We start from the raw sequence: 22,175 nt of genomic DNA on the forward strand, positions 1-22,175 counted from the left end.
ATATGTTTGTTTGCGCGTATATGTGTATGCGTCGTCGCAGAGTTACGGGCGCAAACACTGTCGGCGCCGATTATAATATAATAATATAATTATAAATTATTATAAACGAACGAAGACGACACTCTCTCCACACTGGTGCCGTGCCCTGCGTACACCGAAGCGTGGGTGTGCCACTACAATAGTTTTCCTAGTGACGTTTGCGGGGTAGACGACCGGGTGATGATATTATTATTAGGGGTAACGTGTATGATATAGATTACAGACACGTTCGTTTGCGGAAAAACGAACAAAAGTAGCTAAGGATTGAAGGGTGGGGGAGACATGGACGACTTTGTTTGTTTGTGATATTATTATTACTATTATTATTATAATACTGTGTTTAGATAGGTACGTCGTAAACGCGGGCGCGTGCTATATTGATTGAACGCCGCCGCCACCGTCCGCTGACAAAGACGTAGTTTCTGGCCACGGAAGCAAACAAGGGCGCGCGCGCGCGGCACGGTGCTCATCCTGCCCCGTTGCCGATATGGTCGGTCGAGTGGGGGCGGTGCGCGCGCCCTGCCAGCGAAAAATCGCCACGACGAGATGCCGCCCGTGCGCCGCGGTTCGAACGCGCCACAACATTTGGCCTCGCGCCACGTACTTCTGCGGGCGGCGGGTGCACAGCACCGCAAGATTTTCCAAAAAAAAAACCACCAACGTGACGAAAACGACGTGACTAAACACTCTAAACGATAACTTAAGGTCGTATTCATAGTCGATGCTTAAGAATAAGTATTGAGTCATAAGTATACTTATGACTCAAATGAGATTCATAAACAAGACTTTGGCTTTAGACAAGAAAAAGTATTACTTAAATTAAGGTTGCTCGAGATCTACCTTAACGTTATTTTTAATTATCCCAATTTTTTATTTTTTAAATTATCAAAATTCGCTTTACCAATACTTTTTCGCATTGACTATGAATACGGCCCTTACACTGTATTGGGGACGAAAAACAGACATCGTTGTGACGCGGGAAAGTGCGCTACGAAATCAATACCCACACACAACTCCGAGGTAAACCTTTGGAGTTTTTAAACACACCTGGTGGGCGGTTGGGTTAGGTCACGCACGATTTAATTATTTCGGTGTGGCTCGTTAAAGTTGAGATTATTAAATTATTGTGGCGGTATCGAATCGGCATTCTTATTAGGTAAAATTTAAAACCATAGATAATAAAAGAATGAAGTGGACAAGACTATATTTTCAACTTCATGGGTCGATGGTCTGTTTTGGAAAGTCTTAGAATTTAGATGGACAGTATTTTACGTTTCTTGAAGGGAGACACAGACAACGTTAGATAATATTATATGCTTGGATGTCTCTAAACGGTATACTGTGAGTTGTGATCAAAGAGACTACTTGTTATTATATGTGATGGTTATCTGTGGTACGGTATTAAAATATTATTGATCCACTACCTGCCAAATTTTGGATTTATTTGATTTCACTATTATTTCTAGTTGTATTTATTATTTATTACAACCTTAATTGTATGTAACCACTTAGGTAGCAGTTGTGATCTTCGATCACACTTGAATTCAATAATAAATAAAAAATAAAAATAAAAAAAGTCATTATAATAATAAAAAAATAAACTTTATCCATCCTTGTATATGTGTAAAGATAATACCTGGCTTTGGCTGCATACAACCCGAGTCCCAATCAAACCTTTTAGAATGATTCCATATAGATAGTTTCGGGATGCGATGTACTTATTGAGTCTCGTGAAATCAAAAATATAATATTAATTGAGTTCATGTTTAAGTACAAACAATACCGTTAAACTTTAAAAAAAACTATCTTCCTTCCCATGTTAATTTTGAAATATTTGTTTAATGTGTAATAATATATTATGTGTACTAATTCTGTTGCTTAGGATATTATACAATAATGAATGGGCATTGGGCATAATATAATATTATGTAATGATTAAATTTAATTTCAGTTATTACATTATTATCATTATTTTGTCTGACGAAGGTTATAAAAATTGTATAAATAAAATGCGTATGCGGTTGGTTTTATATTTTACTCAAAATAGGTACTCTTAGGAATCAACTGGTATATTTTTCGTTTATACCATGTGAAATAATAAATTAGTATACTAAAATAATTAGGGACTCAACTAGCATCTACCGGGGAATTTTTGTGGTTTTGTAAAAACTATTGAGCCCTATATTTGTGAAGGCGTATTACTTATTTATCGTGTGATAAGCATTGATATCATATCAATTATTTTGTTATCTACTGTTAAAATGGTTTGAAATCCACGGATAATAGCTAGAACTAAAACCGTCTCAACGCTGCCCGTCATATAATCTAATATAATACGTTTCCCAAAATAAAACTCGTACGTTGGTCGTCGTGTTGAAACGATATTTTATTATTATTATCATCATCATCATTATCATCATCATCATCATCATCGTTATAGACGTGTCGATCGTCGCAGGATCTAGAACCCAGGTCTATACTCGCACACCCTCTCGAGCGTCGTCGTCGATGTCACGTGTTGATAGTGTTTACGGCATGTGCCGTCGACGCGACGGCGAGCTTTGCCCCTTCGCAGCTCGGTCGTTCGGCGGCGTATTTATTTTTACACCAGGAAAACGATTTTTGACGTTGGCAAGTCGTCGCGGCATTCGACTAAAATACATACGTGGATGATAGCCACCGCACGTTGCTCTGATCGTCTGCCGCACGGTAAAAACCCATCGACCCCCGCCCACTGCAGCCGCCACGACGATAATAACAATAATAATCATGAGCCGATAATGGTCTAAAACTTCACACATTATCGGTTGGGCAATACAGAGCGTCGAGCGATCTCTTTCGTCATCACCGTCACAATCCACCGCGGGACGTTCTTACTATTACTAAAATAATAATAATAATAATAATATATCGTACCTTCGTCCATGTACCTACATAAAAGTTTTACCAGCGATTATTATTTTTTGTTCCAAAAACCGCTCGTATTATTATTACCCGACGAGGGATCGCTTCCCGTAGATAATAATAATAACAGCCGGTTGGTACGAAGTATTCACATTGTGAGTGAACAACACACACCGTCGTTTCTGTAAATTATCGATTCGAAGTTATTACGACACAAATGATAATAATTGTTAATTCATACGGCCGAGAACGTTTTCTTTTGCATGCCTGGTCTGCGAACGAAATGTCATTGTATATTACAATAATTTAATATTATGTGTCGTGTCTCGTGTGTTCTTTACGTAATTATTTATTTAAAAATATCGACGCCGTGTTTTCGGTTCATTGGCCATTACTTCAGCTATTACAGTAGTTGTCACTTGTTACCCGCCTGTTTGGCCAGAGATATTATTATATATTTATTAATAATATTATCATTGCGTATTTTTTTTTTTTATGAATTTTTAGTAGTGTTGTATTGTTTTGAAACTATGGAATACATTTACCATCTAGTATTTCATTTATTATCATACATCGGTAGACCTTTTAATACCTACATAAACATTGATAAGAGTTCAATGCCCGGCTGTAAATAGTAAGACACGTGTTAAACCCCGTGTAAATAAATTTAAAAAATGGTGTTTCATGGCTTCTTCGATTTAGTTGTTAGAGAAAGTATAATATAGGCGATGTTATAAATGCTATAAATGTAATAACTGTGTTAGATATCTTAACAATTTATTTTCAGGATTAAAAGGTCATTAAATACCAAAAAAAGAATTTCTATGAAATGATTTCGCTTTTCGTCGTTTATTATTGAATGTTGTCTTTTATTATATAAGAATTAATTAAAACAATGCAGTGTTTTTGTTTGTTAATTTAAATATGTATTATATAAATTTATAAATTAAAAAAAGGTAAAGGATGTTATGATTATGACGTTGACCACTAGACCAACCGACCTTCTCTACAGTTAATAGTACAATAATGTTCAATAATCTCTTTATGACCTAGTTTCCGATTTGTCTCATAACGTTATTTTTTTACTGCTGTTGTCGTCCGGTGTTTATGGTTTTTTTTTCATTCATTCAGCAAGATCCGATGTGAAAATATAAAATAACGTTTGGACCAAATATTGAAGTTTGTTTGTTTACTGGTGTATACAGTTCACATATTAACAATTATCAATTATCATCGTCGATCAATTTATTTTAGAAATGGGACCGGGTCAGCGATGTTAAATATTGTGTTATTGAAATATGAACCATATGCTATCCTTCCATTAATGTTCCCATTCGATATTACATTATTCTTTTTTTTAACATGTCGTGTGTTTAACACTCATCATCAGCACATCGATAAATAGACACATTTATTTAACAATTAATTAATTATAATAGCTGTTATTTCATATGCGTTTATCGCGTTTGGGCAGTTATTAATATATTAAATCTCACTAAAAAATCAGCAGACGAAAAGACTGGTGGAAAATCTTCATTTCTATTATAAATCTTACAGCTGTTGTAGGTATCTTACGAGTTAAAACAGTTAACCATATTTTATGATGTCTGTGTCTGTGTAAATATGACTCAGTGATTCGGGGTAGAATGCGGAAGATGAAGTTATTAAGCACAAGTGTCAAAAACATTAATAAAAATAATTTACATTTTACTGTGCGATGTCTACTAAAAAAAGAAAGAAATTCGATACCTGTTGATTTATATCTGTAAAACGTCAATAGATTGTGCACATAATATGAACTTCAATTATACGACACGACTTGTTTGACAAAACTGTAGTTTTTAAATTTCCAGTGATAACAATTCTGAACATAACGCAGTATGATAAACTCATCTATCATCAACAATGTGCAATAATGTATAATGTATGTAATAATGTATGCGTTTAATACCTACTTTTTCAATTTTTTTTTTTTTTACTGTTGTTTCAATAACATCTGAACTGTTGCAATAATCTATGATTCAGTAAAAAAATCGATTCGTGTGTATATATTAATATGTATAATATAAAATATCATATGTACAGGAATCGTCCTAAGACATCGGAATTTGAGGAATAACATCTACTTTTTGACATTTCGGCGGGAACCGGTTGACTAACTGGCTGCTATGAACTGTTTTTAGTGCCAAACCCTCCATCGCTTATTAATTTATTTTACCTACAATTTTATTGCCATCGAAAGTCGGCAATGTAATGGCAGGTAGGTGCATTGCGACCGTTTTCAACGCCAGCTTCGCAAACCGACATTTCCCACGGGAACCGATATTATAATAACTTGTTTTATAGGTTGTTATTCGAACGGTCGGTGGTATTTTAATTTTAATAATTATCATTTCGATCGTAATATAACGTTTGAAGGTCATACGATATTGTTTATGATTGATAAACGGTTACGATAAACGGTTTTAGCTTTTACACGATTTTATTTTCCATCGCGTACGTATGCCTGTGCGAATACGAGCATGTCTACGTGCATCAGTAAGAATGTAAAAATCACATGGGTCCATTAAAGTGATGTTGTCGGTGGTTTTGTGTCTTACAATCGCGATTTATTTAAATTCGATGTGTATTGGATAGATGGCTGTGTTTGTTGATCGAAACGCGTGCATCATCATAATTATTAATAACACGGCCAAAGGCATTAGAAAACCAAACTACTCAGCTCCGTTGAAAAACACCAAAGAAGAAACGAAAAACTGCACACCGTTTGTCCCGTGTGTGTAAACCCGTTATCCCGATAGCCGCAAAATAATATTGTGCAGTAGAATTTCTGTCGAATTAAACGTTCCTATAGGTATTTTTATAGATAGATAAATTGGTTTTATATAGATCACCGAGTATTGCGAATACTTTTTTTTATTTTCTCTATGAAAACGTATTCGAAAGTGAAATCAGTTAATCGTCTGTACGGGTAGTTGGTTCACCTAATATTTTTGGACACGTTTTCCTTTTTTAAATTTATCCTAAATAACCAGCTGAGTTGTGATTACTGAAAATTGGAAATCGGACGCCACAATATTTTCGATACAGCCTCCTAGCCACACATTTATAGTGTACGTTGGCACTTGCGCGTAAAAATCGACGTCCGGAAGTGTGTTGTGTTGTGCATTGTTCGTTCGTTTATTTGGACGAGCCGGAAAAATTACAGGAAATAAAATAATAAACGCGGGATTTAATAGTGTCATTGTGCGGTGTTAAAAACTATTATTACAGGATGATGTTCGGTGTGAATCCTGTTAGAATTTTGTAACGTCGCGGTCGTGTTTACAAAGATTAACGGGAAAATAATTAAAATCAACGTAGAAATGTATTATACGGTTAGGTAGTTATTTTTATTACCCGCGATATTATAACATTAATTGAACGCGTAGTTTTAATTGGTAAATGTCTGTATATAAAAAAAAATTAATAATAAAAACACTCGCAAAGAGAGGTATATTGATTACAGTTTAAAAATCAACACCGTATTATATTGTATATTAATGGCGTAAATCGATAACAGCGAATACGTTCTATAATGAAGTGTACCTATATTTTGTACATTATTATTTTCTCACCTGCACTAGGATAATATTCCGTTTGTACACACACGTGAAATGTTTGGATTCGTAACGAGATAAACAATATTATCAGGGCGATGAACGATATTAAAATTCATTAGATCATCAATATAGTTTAACTACACTTTTTAGTACGAGCGAAACTTTAATATTATAAGTTACGCGTTTGTAATGTTCAACTTACTATATTATAAAAATAATAATATTGTACATTATGATTTATGGTCTTTACAGGTTTTGAAATCGTATTGTTGCATGCCTGTAACTATTTAGACAGCTGCTACTGCTGACTGATGCAGTTGATTTGATTTGCATGCAAACTTTTTATTGGACTAATTTTAAAAACCTGCAACTCTTAAAATATAATAAGTACCTCCACATATTATGCGTCTTGTGTAAACATTTTCTAATGTTTTTTGAGTGTAATTATTACTATTTGTATATTACATTTTCTATTCGACTGCATTTGCATACAAATAATCGTCGTTACATAATAAACATGAGTAATTAAAACAAAAAATATTACTTTTTTCAGTTTTGTAACATAATTTTTTTTTTTGTTAAGACTCGTAAGTTTAATTTTAAATTCACCGTATTTCACATTCATGTAATTTATGTAATTCATCTGTACAAGCTCATTAAATTATGTATTATCATATTTTTTTAAGTTTCATAAGACCTAATTAGTACTAGCCTAACCAACATTTTTTTTTTTTAATGAAAATAATAATTGTGAATTATAAATAACCAATTGTATAATGCTGCATATATATATATATATATATATAATATTATATTGTTTCGATGTTGTTTCACTGTCTCCGTAAAACAACGTTACTTATATAAGTTGTAACCTACCTACATGTATTTTTCCAATTAGCCTCATCCACTCTGAGAATTGAACCAGAACAATTAATATTAAATGTATAGCATTTTTCTCTCGAAATTACAAGTCATAGTTTTTTTTTTCTTTAACCTACAAAGTTCAACTCTGTCGTTATAATTTAGTAAGAATCCATTAGACGTGTTTACTAGTTAATTGTTGGTACTTGGTATTATCGTCGTTTATTGAAGTTTTCATACATTCAAAGTTAATGTTACATATTATTATATATTATACACAAGATAACAAAAATATTTGTTAAATAGTTTCATATTTTTACGAATTTAACTAGTTCATTGCTGAAATATATATATATTAGTTTAATAAAATATTATATGATTAACGCGTGTGTATAAAAGGTAATAACTGAGCAATATCAAAACAATAATGAAATGTTTTAATCAATTTTTTTTCAAATTAAGATATTCTCTGAAATTTGATTAACCTTGATTGTTACTGATGTATTAATTTATCTATTTACCTACGTTGCCACGTTGGGGTTGATTAATTTTACAAAAATCATTGAGTTATTTGATAATTGTATTCTTATAGTTTTCAAATCAATTATTATTCAATTATTATCTATTACTGAATATATTTTTTTTAATATGACGTCTATATTTTGTATTTGGAAGTTTCTGTACTAATTTATTGTCTTCAATCATATTCTCAATCATACACCGAATCACATGAATCATAATTAATATTAATTTAGTCTGAACACGAGGGAGACAAGACTTAGAATCAGGGTTTTTATTGAAATGAAAATTGATTGACCTTTGTAGTTTTTGGACTTGTTGACGAACGGCAGTGACGGTGACGGCAGCAGCGTTCGATACGATCATCATAACGATTCGAAAATTAATCGATTTGAATAGTGTTTTTAAGTACTCGAATGGCTGCGCTTCTAGTCGAAGATGATTTAAAATCTACCGTAACTATTGACATCGGTATTACGACGACAACGACGTATGGAAAACAATAGCCAGACACACGTGCGATATTTTAATTTACAACGCAGATTGGACGTGACAAGCGATATAAACAGGAAATCGGACCTACGATTGCATTTAAAGTACGTTTTTTGTTGTTACCGTTGTGTAAAATTTGAAAAAAAAACAACAGGAATACATGAACTGGTTTGAGATATTCCGCCGGTTTTCTTTTGGTCCGGTGGGGGCTCCTTACACACGCTTGTCTGACGCAGACTACTCTTCATAATATTGTATCGTACAATGCGCGTATTGTTTTATTGGAATTTCGCGGCGGGACTTTCTGTCAGCAGCGGCTCGCGATTAGTGTCGATCGACGACAGCGTTATGCTACCATCCGACCGACGTACGTCAGCGCGCGCGCCGTCGGTTCCCGTTCGAAACGAGTTTTTCCGTCCGGCCGACAACTTCGGAAACGAAACTAACGAAATAAAAAAAAAACCGAAACGAAATGGACCGTGTAATAATCGTCGACGGCGTAACGGAAAATGGAAATCAAAGGCTGGCGAATAACGATATTGTCATTACCGTCGTCATCACCCGTAACGCCGCACGTCCGGATTTCTATTTGTTTTCGTCGAATTTTCTTTTCCTACACGAATAACAACGAAAATTGGGTACGCGTGGGACCTGCACCCAAGTTTCACGCAACGCGAAACCGCGGCGGCGAACGGTGTCGCTGGTGGAAAAGTGTGACAGACGGCCGTCGAAGAAGAAAACAATATTTATCTCGACTGCGCGACAGCATTCTTTTTTATTCTTTTCGATTTTCGATATTTTTTAAACCTTTATCATTATTAATCTTCGGCCGTGCAGTGTGCCGACGACGACGTATCTCGTCGTCGGTCCGTCGAACCGCCCGCAACGATTCGACACGTTCTCGACAAATATTTTCCAACCCACGGTGGAGCCCCCCGCTGCCTAACCCTTCCCGTAATTTCTTTCTCCCGGCGGCGGCGGCGATCGAAACGCGCACACCGTACAGCAACTATAATATAATATTGTACTACCTCTCCTAATGTTATAATAATAATAATAATAATAATAATAATAATAACGTATAAAACACACACACAGAGAAGGAGCGTGTGAGCGAGAGAGAGACGGGCGGCAAAAAAATAACAAATTGGCAACGTAGTCCTCTCGGTTGTCGCGGTGCGCGCGCGGCGGGGTGATGCGTGGTGACGACGACAGCGCACTCTACTGTTCGGTTGCGCTACGAACTGCGGCGGTGGCGAACCGACCAACCAACGGACAGACCGAACGACGAGAGCACACGACGGCAGCGGTGGGACCAGTTTCTCGTCGTTTGTCCGAGATAGTGGAACTGGTGCGCCCGGGGTCGTTCCGGAGGCCTCGCAGACTTTGAGTCGATCGCACGTTTTGTGTGTTTGTGTGTGTGTGTGTGTTTATCCGTCCGTCTGTCTGGACTGGCCGTCGTCGTCGGTTGTTTTGAATCTATCGTCGTCGGAGGCGGTTTTCGTGTGATTCCTTCAATCGAAACAATATAGCGCAAAAGCAGCCACGTCGTCGTCGCCCGTCATCGGTTGTGTGATGTCCGCACGGCGGTAAACAACAAGAGCTAACTGACTGAAACTCATAACAACGGACTATGTACATTGACTCTGCATCGGTGTCGTCGTAAGACCGGTAAACGACGTTATATTATATTAACCGACAACCACAGTCGTCATCTCCCGCGTTTCGTCCCGCAAGCTCACGCCGGACGTGAACACCCGGCTGCCGGTACAAGCGACGATGAGCGTTAGCTACATCACTTGGATGCATCAAACAGATAGTCCGGTGTCGCTGCCACCGGTAGTCGAACACTTAGCCGCCGCAGCCGCCGCGTCCCAGCCGTTGCCCGTCGGCGCTTCGGCGTCCGCGCAACAGCCCGCAACGGCGTCGTCCCAACAGCCGCCGTCATCGACGTCTTCGCTCCATCCGACAGCTGCCGCACTTTCGTCGCTGCCGTCCACGCTGCTACCGCCGCCCCTGCCGCCGCCAATCGTCAGATCCTCCAAAAACCTCCTCCCCTTTCATAAGGCTGGGCACTTACTGTCGTCGGTTAATCAGTGGCGGCCGTCGTCGCCGCAGATTCCGCTCAAGACAATAGGGGTCGGCGTCCCCGCGGTCCCAACCTCATCCACGGCCTCGACCTCGTCGGTCTCAGCGGTAAGTCGTCGCTCCACCCGGGCGGGCGTATTATAAAACTTGGTTTTCGTTTTTCTCGTTGTTATTGTTGTCGTCGACGTCGTTGGTACACATAATGAAACATATTGTAATGTAACAGATTAACGGAACGAACGACGTTGTCGGTGTGTACGTGGGGTGAGTGGCGGGGTGTTACCGCCGGTGGTACTTTCACGTGCCGCCGAGAGGCATGCCCGTTATCTACCTCTGCGTTACTATTTTATTACGATTATATTATTATCATTATTACTTACTACGATTATTATGTTAATATCATTATTATATTATTATTATTATTATTATTATTATTATTAGTATTATATACGTGCATGAAAAGAAATGCGCATTATCACCGTGTCGAGCGTGTATCGAGTGCCTCCGAAAAGATTAAAAACGTTTAGTATATACGAATTAATTATTTATGCGTCGTCGTCGTCCAGACGAGGTAAATTATTGTGATGTGGCGACTCGCCGCTCTTTCTCGTACAGAGAAATCCCCCCATCGTGTGTGACTGGTCGCCGGTAGAAACAGAACGGCGGCTACACCGAGCTCGGCTTGTGGTTTTTTTTCCGGCCGATTTTTATTTTTCATAATATATAATGGATAATTTTTTTTTCACGGTCGCAAATCGAACTCGGTCGTGGTGTGTTTTTTGCACCGTTTTTGCTCTGCCCGCTACAAACACACACACACAATGTACACGCAATTATTACTATTATTATTATCATTATTTCGCCTCGTTTCCTACCGAAAATCACCGTACCGGAACAATCCATTTTACACAACGAGTTCACAATACCGTCGTCGTCATCGGCGGCAATGATGATGATGATTATGATGTTGATGATGATGATAATAATAACAGTGGTGTACCGCGCCGCCGAACGGTGTCCGTGGACCGATGATTTTCGCATGTAGAGATGTACCTACCTATATAGAATAATATAAACAACAACGCCGTGTACCTACAACAACAACAATCATAATAATAATATTTTGTGCGGTGTGCACGTATAGATACTCTACACGGTCTTCGCCGTCGACGATGATGGGTTTTACAGTTATTATGTGTGTGTATAATAATATTCTCCTCTGTTCGGTTGGCGGTCGACGCCGCCGCCACTTCTTCTCTCCGCAGCGCACACGCACGCACGCACGCACACGCGAGACCAGAGTTGTACAACACACACACACACACGCACACGCACACGCACACGCACCAATCTCCTCGATCCGGCCAGAAAACACCACGCCCCGCCCCGCCGTACCCATCCGTCGTCGATCGTCGTCGTTTTGTGTGCATTATAACGTGTATTATTATTATTAATATTATTATATTGTATACGACGAGAAACGTTCGTCGTCGTCGTCGGCCGGGCGACTGCAGCAACAGCAGCAGCCACCTGTCTACATATTATTATCCTTGTGTCGGTGGACCAGAAATCGAAGGGGGAACAAAACTGTGGAAAAAAATAACCCGAAAAAAAGGTCGTCTTGGTGCGTTGAAATTATCGATAAATAATACATGGTGTAGGTAACACACGTCATAATGTAATAAAGATGATCTCATCGACCGTATTTCGTACGGCCGGTCGCCGAGGCCACCACGTGCATCGTGTGCATCTCTGTGCGGCGTACGGTCATGTGATTTTCACACATTTATTCGGAATGATACGTACATTATACCCTGTTTTATGTTGCCAAGGGCCAACATTGTTCGAAAGGGGACAGTCGGTGCATAATATGACCGAAGAGTGTATGCGATATATTTCTAACAAAGTTGGCCCCTTCAGTCTTCAGACCACCTCTCTCTGTCCGTTTCTTTATAGGTCTGTGCACACAACACACCCCGTCCGGACCCATTAAACGTATACATACTGCGTTATATAAAAATCTGTTTGGCCGACACCACAACCAATCCATTGTTAACCGCAACATCTGCAGTTTATCTATTTTCAGACTCGTTGAAAATATTATGTTAGTCTCATTACCCCACAGATACTTATGTTAGAGTGAGAACCGCGTTTGGCCAAAAAGCATGTATTTGGTGGAGATTGTAGTACCGTATGTCGGGAAAACCGTCCGTGACATGATTTCGTCATGATATCTCAGTTTTTGCAGCATGCTCAATGCACAATATTAGGGAGCTTACGATGTTATAACGTTGAATATTTAGATTGTCATATGATGTGGCACGTGTGTGCGAGGACATTAATTCTCATCGGTAACACACCGCACAGCGTGACATTTCTCAAGCGAATTACACGTTTTTTTCGTTGTAATAATAATAATAATATATTACGTTATTGTTTTTTATTATACCGTTTCGTCGTCTGCTCGCGAATAATTGCGTTTTCGGATTAGATACGATAGGACGGGGCCGGGCGAAGTGGTTTCCGAATACCTACCAAAAAGAAAATCATATTTTTCACGATATATTTTTACGGTGGAAAGAATCTATACTGTTGCCTGTACGTACGAACGGAAATCTTATACAGCCATAAACACACGGACGAGAAGATGCGTTTGATATTCGTGTGCTCGTTCGACGAGTTTCCACGTCGTTTCGTCTCGTGTCCGGCTCGTAACATAATATAAAATAAATAATATATTATATTTTTTACGATTAGGTTTTTTTTTTTCCCCGGACCTGAGCCGGTCTTGAGACCAACAACTTCAACTACCGGCGCGTTTTCGTAATGCATTCGGAGAGTATAATATATTATGTTTATAGGTATGTTGCTTTATCGATGCATTTTTTTATTTTTTATTATTTTCGTGTGTTTCGATTATATTATAAACTCTTTCTGTGCGCGCGCGTGAGTGTGTGTGTGTTTGTGTTTGTATAATGGGTACGACAAGGGTCGTTGAGTTCTGTTGGGTTTTACGTAACTGTTTTACATTTTCTTTCCTCGTACGTTTATATACAACGTATATATAATACATATATTATTATACAGTCGTCGTTGCGTCACAATAAAAATATATATTGTACTTCACTTCACACGACGCGCGGACGACCGACCGGCCGCTCCGCCGAGTCGCGTCGGTATTTATAATAACGTTTTAATATATTATATTATGGGTACGGTAAAAACGTCATTATTATTCCTAAAAAAAAAAAAATTTAAAAACGATAAACGCAGAGTATAAATTACCAGTCTTTATATCGTTAATATAATAATATATTCTATACGTATTAGGCCGCCTGCTATCGAACATCGACGAAATAATGTTACCATGTGTGTACTTTATGACATGCACGCGCGCATTATATCGTGATTTAGTGCAATAAGGGTGGTGGTCGGTCGTTGTCTCAGTCGGTGGGTGTACGCGATTCACTCTTCGACTACCGTGTGACATGCATTTCTGAAGGTTATTATTATTATTTTGAATTTCACCGTATACAAACACGAGTTTATATTATAAACGACATGAACATAATAATGTACAATGATAATAATATTATATTATATAATATTATTGATTTTATTATTGTCGTCGTTGTGTAAATATACAGGCTGCCTGCAGTACATGTGGGTGGGTACATAATATCTGCGAACCCTTGTTATTTTTTATTCAGATCATTATCGTCGTTACTTTTTCCCTGGAACCCGTCGTTTATACCAACGTGGGGGACATGGGTTGTTTAATAGCAACCTACGCACTTCCATTGGAATCGATCACCGTGCACAGGAGGGAGTGTATGTTGCACACACCCCTTCGTGTCCGAAACTTCTACGTATTCGGTACACCTAGAACAAAATATCGTTTTGCCGGTAGTCGACCAACATTCCACCCACGTTTCAAAATCGTTTTATAGAGCACGATAACGAGAGCACCTGTATATTATCTACGTTCCAAAATCCACCATAATGTATGATCTCCCTACGCCTATTATTATAACGGTCGTGTGTTCAAATGACATCGCTTACTGGTCGTCCAAAATCGGTTTTCGGTAGAATTGTCGTAAATATAATATATAGGTAGGTAATACCAGCACGGAAAACCACTTCGGATTCGCACCACATCAGATTGCCCGGCCGCATCCGCTCGACCCCGATCCGTATGTTGTTCGCGTGGTTCGCTTTTCGATACGCAACTAGAACTTTGCAAAATCCAAATCCAATTCCAAATGATTAGGGACCTCAATATAATATGACCGACTGCACTGCTCAACACCGACGTTCTTATGATCGCGGCGAACCGGTAACGATTTGTCTCCGCGTATACGGTGTACCACGTATTATCAATAAATGGAGCGACAAGTGGATATAATATAATAATACGATATTGTTGTGAGTTACTCGGCCCCCTAATCGATGTGTAAGTATTACATCGTCGTCGCTAACGGTACGTTACCATAAATAAATGTATATCGTTTCTCGGTTGAAAATCGTTGCGATAATATAGCAATTATACGCGATAGGAAGTCTCTGCGACGATGCGATACAGTGTAGTGAGAGAGGCAGTGTGAGATGAAGAGAGACGGGAAAAAACCAGTTGCGATTTTAACGAGGTCGAACGCGGCGGCGGTCGTCGTCATCGTCGTGCAATGACGGCAATCGATTGTTGGCGGTGGGGGGGGGGGGGCACACCGTTGCGTCGAGTAAGGTATACGACGAAATTTCGGTCATCGTCGATTTAGTATAGTATAATAATAATAATTAGTGTTCGTAAGTTTTCGTGCACTAAAAAATGCACATTCGAATGCAAGTGCTAAAAAATGAAATTCAAAAATCTTTGACTGTAATAGGTACGAAATATAAAGTAATTGAAAGCGTGGCGTCTCCTCGATTGGATTTTCAAAATAAAATTATATACATTGACGTCGACATAACATGAGATATCGTCATTCGTCGAGACCCGCTGCGTAATATTTGACAATTATTTAAATTATGTGCTTTTCCTCAAAACCTCGAAATGTACAAAATAAGTGTGATTAAATCGCAAATTTTGTGATAATTTATAACTGTCGGATACGTGCTTTATCTGCCGACTCGAATTATTATTTTAGCGTGGCCGACTCGTTATCTGTCTGTTCCACTCCGCCCACAACGGATTTGCGCTTTTTTCCTCTGAGGAATTTCTATCCAAAATCGAACCACGCTATCGCGTCAGCTGCGTGCGTGTGTACTAGGGCCGTCTTGGGGGGCTCTGCTTTGTAATTTAGAAACCACACTCAAATAGTGGTGAATGCTGAAAAAAAATTGAACTACCGACAAAAATACTATTATTATATTGTATTTAGTTGTACCGTAATATCGATACCCTAAAAAATAAATAATAATAGTTGTTGTACAAACATTTTGACATAAATGATAATGATCAAATTTAAAATATCTATTTTCTTATGTTAGAAAAGGTAATATTTTTAGCATATCAACATTAATAAGACACGAAATTAATAAGCTATTAACGATACACATTTTTGTGACTTTCCTAGAGACTCGGGGTGACTATTTCACCAAGACCTTTTCTATCGACTGTTTCCCGATTACTAATAGCTTTTTGTAATGAAATAATATCCGGTTACTCTGCTGCGGCGTTATAAATAATTAATTAGTGATATCCCTAAATAATAATAATATAAATAAAAAAAACATTTATAAATTGATACAATTAAACAAATAAAAAACGACGCTCGCGTTACGTCGAAAAACAACCGTAACCGGTTCGTCGAACCGCTGGAAATCACTCGAGACTTTCACGCATCGAGAGACGTCTCTCAAAACGCTGCCACTGTAATATTATTATAGTATAATATAATATATATATTATACACCTCCAACCTATCTCTATATATTGACGCGGTCCATCTCTGCCTATGATACATACCTAAGACGTCGGATCGGCTCTTTCAATCGCTCTTCTCCTAGCCATATATTGTAATATCGTGTTATTTATTTATTCGTCGTCGACGCCGAGAATAATATAGAGAATATAATATTTTAATACGTATATAATATACGTGGTCCGTCGTGCGTAAGCTCCCCGTAAAAGAGCGGTGTGATTCATTAACATATCCATAAAAAGACGTGGTCGTTTGTCGTCCGACTCGTGACGTCGTGCGATGCATAATACACGGACGCGCGCTGCCATGACTAATTTTATTATTTTTACCAACTGCAATACAAATAAATCGATACGACGCGACGTGTGTGTACGACTTATATTGTGCACATCGCCTCCGTCGTCGTCAAACTGCTCTCGTCAGACGACGCCTATTTCGTCTCGCACTGCATGACCTTTTCGAAATGGCTCATCATCGTTCGTCGTACTCTAATATTCCAGAATTTTCTTCTAAAATTTATGTTAGGAAATTGGTTTCAATATTATTTTATGTAACCGCTACACGAAAGACCGAAGAAACGCAATCATTCTCATTGTTTTACGTCTGAACAATAACCATATTTGTATTGTTGATCCGGTCGATGTAAATAGGGTGGAAATCACCCACGTGACCCACCAAAGTGAATATGGTAGAGATCTATGCCAGGGGCCACTCCCTTTCAGAATCTGAGACGATTTGTTTGGCATGTTCTACCCATATTTATATATTAATATCTAAATACGAGCAAGTTATTGCAAATTAAGTCAAGTAAACACAGGATCGTTATGTTGGAAGTTAATATGGAAAATAATATAAGTTTAGCTTAGAAATTGTCTATTATTTTCTATATAATTGAAACTTTAAATCTTTCCTGAATATGAAAAGTGTATGAGAGAGAAGAGAAAATAGGGCGTTCTATTTCTGAATAGATTATTCTAAAAAGTCGTTTGGTCAAAAATGTACAGACTATTTAGGTCCTAAATACTACAACTTCATGCCTATAAATATTAAAATTTTTACACGATTGGAAATCGTATACCTACATGCATAAAAAATTACAAATATGGCTTTTTTCAGTACTTGAATAAGGCATATTATAAAAATTTGCTAACTCTACCACCACCACAAGCATGTTCTTAAAGTAAATAGATATTTTTATTGTTTATTGTATATTTTAGATAATATCATGTTAAACTATAAATATTTACTCTATCTGCAATAAAAAAATTACTTTTAAAGTATTAGACGATCTTACCGTTAGTAATTTATTAATGTATCAAACCGTTTAGACAAGAAATGTCAAAAACATAATATTTCATTTTAACTTGATAGATTATTTCTAAATCAACTGAATAAAACTAAGTTATTTTGACAGTCAATTAAACTAGTCAAGTAAAACCTTCTAACTAGTTTGTGTTCACACCTCTGATATGATGGCGACAGTCGTGGCTGTGGTGTGTAGAGTTTAAATTTGACATCGTGTACGCTATATCTTATAACCTGCCACCACGGCCACCGTCGCGATAAGTCGACAAGTCTCCAGAGCGCGTTTCAGACGTGTAAAATGTTAATTTAATGTTATTGGTGCCTAATATTAATTATTATTACCTCATTTGCCGATTAATACGACTTGTGTCGTAACCGTGTGTCGTGTATATAATAATATTATAATTATTACTATTATTATTATTATTATTATTATTATTACCAATAATTAGCAGTGCGTTCTACCATAGCTATTCGTCATCATCATCATCATTGGCGTCGTTATCTCGGGCACGTGGCGAAATCGCCAGTGTCTGGTTACTTTCGTTGTGCCGAATGTTTAACAAATTACTATCGCGAGTGCGATACACTATCGTCAGCCTCGAAAATTTGTATGAAAAAAACATAAAACCGTAGTATACATACGATTCGCGTACAAGAACGATTATCGTGATGATATAATGCGTTTAATGTTTTAATTATCATGACACCACCGACCGAAGTGTGTCGGTGCCGCTTCGTTACGCGGTTTTACTCAACGGTGCCAACGCATAAAAATAATAATAATAATAATTGTTATTACTTATTATATAATATTATAATATCCTTGCGTGGTGAGGTGTGTGTATATAATATTATAATGTAACTCACGAAACGCTCGATCGGCCACCCTGCAGTTTTCCTGAGATAGTTTTCCCCGTGTGCAGCTCGGCCTTTCCGATCATTGTGTTTAAGTCGTTATAATAATAATAATATCGTTCTCGGCGGACAAAGGCCCCCCTCCACCTAACCCGTTTCTGCCTACAGGATAAGGTTAGGCGTGTGTCGTCATTGTGTATTGTGTACATCCCAACGAAACGGAATAATAATAATAATAATTATTATTATTGTTCACGGAAAGTCGGTCAAAAGACGTTTTCGCTCGATGATAACAAAAAAAAATAATAAAACATAGGTAGGCGAAATGGCGAAACACAATGCGACTTGGTGACTGCCGATGTGAAGAGGGATATGTATTATAATATTATTACATGCCGTTTGTACATCATCTCATCGTTTATTCACCGAAAACCGTACTTTAAAATGACATTTTCTCTTATTTTTATGTGGTTTTTTATGTGCATTTATTCATAAGTCGACGACGTACCGACGGAAAACGAGTATAATGGATTGGTTAGGTCGTATGGCGGTTTCCGATATTATCTCTTTTTTTCTTGTTTTACATACGGATGTATATCTCTTGTATACCAACGTATTTATCCATTATTCATATTTAATTGTTTTATTTTTGAGTTACTCTTAATGTTTGTTATCGCTCCACCTCTGAGGAGCTGTATAAATGTATCACCCCTCCGAGGCGATCTTACGCCAGCTGCAGAAGCTTATGATGTTCATGATCGATATTTCTCTGTATATTATCGATAATATATTACGTGTCTAGTACGTATGTCATATTATAACATATTTATGGAAAAAAAGGAAATACTGCTTGTAATATTTGAAATTGGTATTTCATTACCCACATAATATAATCATGTCGGCTTGTCGTTGTATTGAATGACGTGTTGTTTCGAGTGCGCGCGTATCTTACAGACGTTGTAACTTATTTAAAAATATTGTTAAAAAAAAAATTAACTGACGTTATTTTTTACAATAACTATATTATATCGTTAAAACAAGTAATAAAAACAATAGTATAATTTTTTGTTTTTCCGTTAACCTCTATTTCTTTGCTCTTCCGGCAGTTGTCCCATCGGAGTGTCGCATGTACAAAAATATATCTATTTAAGTATGTTTAACGGGATTCGTAGTAGTCTGTCGCATCATAGGTACCTATATCGTGCATAAAATGAAATTGCAGAGAGTTCGGCGGCGTATTTACGTGACATTCTTCTTTGCAACAATGCACCGCCGTCTTCCGAATTACGGTGCTTTAAACTCTGTGGTGGATGAAATCTTGGTGACGTTTCGGTAATGGTGGTGTGACTTGTTATTATTGTGATCTTATTGTTAAAATTGTCTTTCGAATAAGAACTACATAGTACAAAGATTTGGGATGACCAAGTCCCCCATTATAAGGGGGACTCCCTCTTTGCGCTGAATTTTGTTTTACCTGTGAAAATTTATCCATACAGAAAAAAATGTTTTACCTGCACAAAAATGTAAAAAAAATTATAATTTCATGGTATTCATGGATTTATTTATAAAATCGTCCGGCAAAAGGCAAATCGTATTTACGTCGCTTTTATGAACACCTGAAAACTAAATGTCTAATCATCTTCGTACAACTAATACTTAAAATATAATATACCTACGTCACTCGTGATTACGCAATGTGACAAACATAACCAAATATAGCTAGGCTGGGTAGCAACAGCCCAATGTTTTTTTTTCCTTCAGTTCAGCAGCCGTGGCGTGTCGAAACCGATTTCCTCATACCGACCACAACTCATAAACTGAGCCGTCAAGAGCTAGTTGAGATCAGTTGCCCTCCGTATCGAATTTTCGCGTATGTTACGCAATTCAATACGTCCATAACCTTAGCGTGTGCGTGTCCGAACGAGCGTTTTTTGTAATTCTTTCAGGTTTCGGCGGGGCGCGTGTGCTTACGACGTGTGCATTGTAGCTGGGTAGGCTGTTTGTTGGTACGTTTTTCCGCGGAGCGCTTTCACTTTTCTTTCCGTTCGTACAGGACTGCGGAAAATTATATTTACGATGGTGCAGCGTGGGGACGGGGAAAACATCGTTCGAAAATAAAACGTTACGGCGGAATGTGTGTATAATGAAAAAATATATATAAACTGAATAAAATAAGCGTCACACGGGCGATTGTTCGAAAAACATGCTCCGTACATCGTATATAATATGATGTTATGTTATTAGGTTTTTATTACATATATTTATCACAGATATAGATAATGGGTACGTCAGCCATTGTACATATTATATGTCCTCGTGACGACAACGCTTTTTTGTTGTTATTTTTAAAATTACCCATATGAATTGTTTTTTGTACATATCCAATAAGTCGATGTTTAGATTTTTTATTCAGTTCATTATCTGTGAAACGTGTACTATATAAAAGTTGTGTTTTCAATTTGTTCCCGCTTTGTTTTTTACAGGGCAGTGATGCGGCCACAAATAGCAGTTCCACAGGAGGAGGTGGAGGAGGAGGAGTTGGAGGTGGTGGTGGAGGAGTAGGTGGAGGCAGCAGTGCCTCCACGGTGACAAGTACACGCGGATCGTCTCGCAGCCGTTCATCGGAAGAGCCGCATATCGGCAAGTACAAACTGCTCAAAACCATCGGCAAAGGCAATTTCGCCAAAGTCAAACTAGCCAAACATGTACCTACTGGGAAGGAGGTAAATTTCATTTTTTTAAGTGTATAATAATGTCATAAAATCAGCCAACTGGAAATTGTAACAATTGTCTGTTTGTAGGTCGCGATTAAAATCATTGATAAAACTCAATTATTACCAGGAAGTTTACAAAAAGTACGTTATTATTAACTTTCATTAAAGCTAAATACTTGTACAATGTAATCAGTTAATTTTATTGTATTTATTTTTTTTTTCTTACAGCTTTTTAGAGAAGTTAGAATAATGAAAATGTTGGACCATCCAAATATAGGTGAATAATGTCGACAAGGAATATTGCCAATTCTAACTATTTATTCTTAAGTCACTTGCATTTAATTATTTTTTTTTTTGTTTTGTTTTTAGTTAAATTATTACAAGTTATAGAAACTGAAAAAACACTATATTTAGTTATGGAATATGCTAGTGGAGGTGAAGTATTTGACTACTTGGTATTACACGGGCGCATGAGAGAAAAAGAAGCAAGAGCCAAATTTAGACAAGTGTGTACCATAGTAAAACAGTTTAAATAAAAATATGTGTTAAATATCATGTCTTTTTTAGATTGTTTCAGCAGTCCAATACTGCCATCAAAAAAGAATCATACACAGAGATTTAAAGGTAACTAAATCATGAATTGTAGTAATTAGTTATTATTATTACCATTTATATCCTTGAAGTACCTAATTAAAATTTTCATTTTTTTTTTCAGGCTGAAAACTTATTACTGGATAGTGAAATGAACATAAAAATAGCAGATTTTGGGTTTAGCAATGAGTTCACACCTGGTGGTAAACTTTATACATTTTGCGGTAGTCCTCCATATGCTGCACCTGAACTATTCCAAGGTAAGATGGTTTGTATTTTTT

At 37.4% G+C, this 22,175-nt stretch overlaps 1 protein-coding gene across 5 annotated transcripts in view; it reads left to right on the top strand.

Annotated features, from left to right (window-relative positions):
• The window catches only part of LOC100166936 (serine/threonine-protein kinase MARK2), a 51,334-nt gene that overhangs the window by 15,975 nt on the left and 13,184 nt on the right, over positions 1-22,175 (top strand). For all 5 annotated transcript variants that reach the window (XM_008189268.3, XM_016808011.2, XM_008189267.3 and 2 more), the window contains exons 3-8: positions 21,073-21,312; positions 21,391-21,444; positions 21,532-21,580; positions 21,673-21,809; positions 21,871-21,927; positions 22,019-22,154. In XM_008189268.3, the coding sequence (XP_008187490.1) occupies positions 21,073-21,312; positions 21,391-21,444; positions 21,532-21,580; positions 21,673-21,809; positions 21,871-21,927; positions 22,019-22,154 (673 nt within the window). The remainder of the gene's footprint in view (positions 1-21,072; positions 21,313-21,390; positions 21,445-21,531; positions 21,581-21,672; positions 21,810-21,870; positions 21,928-22,018; positions 22,155-22,175) is intronic.

This window comes from Acyrthosiphon pisum, chromosome X (genome assembly GCF_005508785.2).
Source record: "Acyrthosiphon pisum isolate AL4f chromosome X, pea_aphid_22Mar2018_4r6ur, whole genome shotgun sequence".
NCBI lineage: Eukaryota > Metazoa > Arthropoda > Insecta > Hemiptera > Aphididae > Acyrthosiphon > Acyrthosiphon pisum.